At 40.6% G+C, this 2,739-nt stretch overlaps 1 protein-coding gene across 1 annotated transcript in view; it reads right to left on the bottom strand.

The window, feature by feature from the left end:
- The window catches only part of LOC118341941 (alpha-2-macroglobulin-like), a 16,477-nt gene that overhangs the window by 3,902 nt on the left and 9,836 nt on the right, over positions 1 to 2,739 (bottom strand). The window contains 5 exon segments of the mRNA XM_035680365.1: positions 279 to 353; positions 572 to 728; positions 830 to 905; positions 1,349 to 1,525; positions 1,916 to 1,999. Coding sequence (XP_035536258.1) covers positions 279 to 353; positions 572 to 728; positions 830 to 905; positions 1,349 to 1,525; positions 1,916 to 1,999 — 569 coding nt within the window.

Genomic DNA, 2,739 nt, shown 5'->3' on the forward strand with positions numbered 1-2,739 from the left:
GATTCAGACGCCAGGTCAGATGGGAGGGATCTCGATACCACGGTGCCAACCCAGATCACTACTGCGCACAATCTGGCTCCTAATGGTGAAAGATGGCAGCAGCCGTATCCGGGATATTTTGGCTTCATTTTCGTTTATCCATTATCTGCTGGGTACAGTGGAAGCCCAGAAACATTGGTTGTTGCCCGCGGAGGCTAAATAGTTAGCCAATGGGTTGCAAGATTGAGTAGGATACAATCCCTCAATGGCTTCCCAACTCTACCAACACTTGTACTTACAGTTACTGACATGTTCATCTCCAAGAAGGCAGCGGTGATGTAAGCACTGAGAGTCACCTCATCAGATACACCACCCTGTAGAGAGGAAGCATCAGGAGGCATTAAAAAAACAGGACCTTCTACAAAATCCACGATGGCATGGAATCTGATGACTGCTCGTAACAAGAAACAATTACTATTATTGAGTCTCAGCATCTATTCTGCAGCTCTACGCAATTTGTTTTGGCTTCCTGATCCATACAAAACCACGAGCAGCCACTCCCAACACACACAAAACAAGACTGTCAGGTTACCTTTATTCTGTTGTTAAAGAGTTTTCCAGACTGTTCAAAACAACCATTTTCTTGTTGTCTTCTCTCCAACCATTTCTTAGACTGTTCAATGTTTGCTGGGTCAATGTAGCCGAAAGGCTGTGCTTTGACAAATGATCTCAGCACAAAAGCAGTCAACCTGTAGATGAGTTAAACAAGGTCAGACAAATATGTGCCTGCGTCTGTTCTCTGGGTGTGTGTCTACAGATAGAAATCCCTGTCATTCTCTAATGTTCTCACCAGGTGTTCCCGACTCCTGTTCCGAAGGTGCTGTAAGCACCATCACTGTGCTTGTAGTTCAGCTGCCTCTGGTAGCCTGTGCAGTAATGATGACATGCAAATCGAGATCATGAAAAGAATCTGGTTAAATAGACAACTTTAACTTTTTTTTACATGAAAACATTACAAACTGTTTGCACAGATGTCATCCACCAAACCTCCTTTTTTAGTTATATGTTGTTTTTGTAATATACCCAGATGTGTGAGCTCCTGCAAGCCACTCAGACATGCAGAATGCTGCAGTTTTTGACTCAAAGGTCATTGTGACATCAAGCTAGGTTTTTACCCAAAGAATGAACTGGCCGACTCCAGATTTCTGGGACGACACAACGATTAAACAATAATAATTCTAGTTTGGGATTTTTAAATTTTTTTTTTAGTTTTGGTCTTTACCAGAGTAAACTTTGTGGCATGGTAATAATCTATTTGTTGGAATAATAACTTTTTCTTTGCTGCAAGATTATACCAACAGAGGCTCACCACTGGTCAGGAAGCGGGTAGCCTTTTCCTTGATGCTTGCGGTCAGCTGCTGTGTGTTTTTTAGGTACTGGAGAATGTAGATATTGGGGGCCAGGAGCACCATGTTCTGCTCCCCACATCCATATGGCATCTTGAGCAGTCCACCCAGGTTCTTGAGGGCTCGGCCCAAGATGTCACCTGTACAGAACCACTTACTTGTTAACATGTGCAAACAACCTTTAAACTTTGTTTTTACCTTCAAACTTTTCAGAGTGCCCTAAATGTGTGCCCACTGTAATTTACCTACTGAGGCTGAATAATGATGTCATCTTAATTGTGATTGTGAATATATTGAACAAATAGGTAAGTAAACACACTTTTCACATTCTGACTTTTACTTAACCAGTGTTTCTTCAATGTGTTAAATTTGCATATAAGATCTATATTGTATGAAGGTGACAAAGTTAAACATTTCTGCCAAAATGTGTTACCTTTTACTTTCGTGCTTCAGAAGGAATAGAACCAGTTATCCCTCCAGTAACTGCTTTGTTTAAGCTGCAGTGAATTAAAGTCAAGTAATCTGATTACCCAGCACTGATAGTGAAGCACGGGCAGATGCATCAATCACATTCTCAGGGAGTTGCAGCTCTAATTCCTCTGTCAAAGCCTCTCCTGTGTACAGAAATAAACAAAACAAAATGAGTGCTGGTACAGAGGCTACTGCCTTATTACAGAAGTCATTCAGAATAATGAATGAATTAAATACCAAAGGATTTGCCATTCAAAGAGTGCTTATGGCCCCCACGCTGTTACACTTAGCCCTATCTTTCAAATATTCCATTCCATGTTAATTTTGGGTTCGCTCTTAAAAATGTTTGGTCAGTCATTGCCATTTTTAAAATTAGAACCTGCAATTTAACGCTAGAAGGGCAAAAAGTTTGGTTTACTAAATATATATTTAAAGTGTAACTAAACCCCCAAACCCCTTTTGTGTTGATCGACTCAGGTCCCAATGTTAACATTTTAGTATTTGAATTGAATCTAGTCACCCATTGGTTTGTGGAGTACTGTTTTTGGTGCCTAGTTTGGCATTATGGTTGTAGTTTTTCAGAGCCAGCAGAGGTGACGTACTAAGTTGAGCTGTTCACATTGGCTTTGGCTTTTGACTCGTCCATAGAAGGAAACAATATCGGCTCACCTGGTCACATTCGATCTTGTATTAAAGTTAAACAGTACACTAAAATAATTTTAGGCGAACAATAGACAACGCAGTAACAGAATGTTTAATCATATCTGATCAGCACTGCCTAGTTTGACAGTTTGATCTGAGTTTGGTGCATTGAGCTGGACGGACTCACTGAGAATGACATGTCAATCACAAGGTAGCCTCTATTTTACTGTAAATGGGACCA

The sequence above is a fragment of the Morone saxatilis genome, unplaced genomic scaffold (assembly GCF_004916995.1).
Source record: "Morone saxatilis isolate NCDOM2014 unplaced genomic scaffold, NCSU_SB_2.0 Contig8, whole genome shotgun sequence".
Classification (NCBI taxonomy): Eukaryota; Metazoa; Chordata; class Actinopteri; family Moronidae; genus Morone; species Morone saxatilis.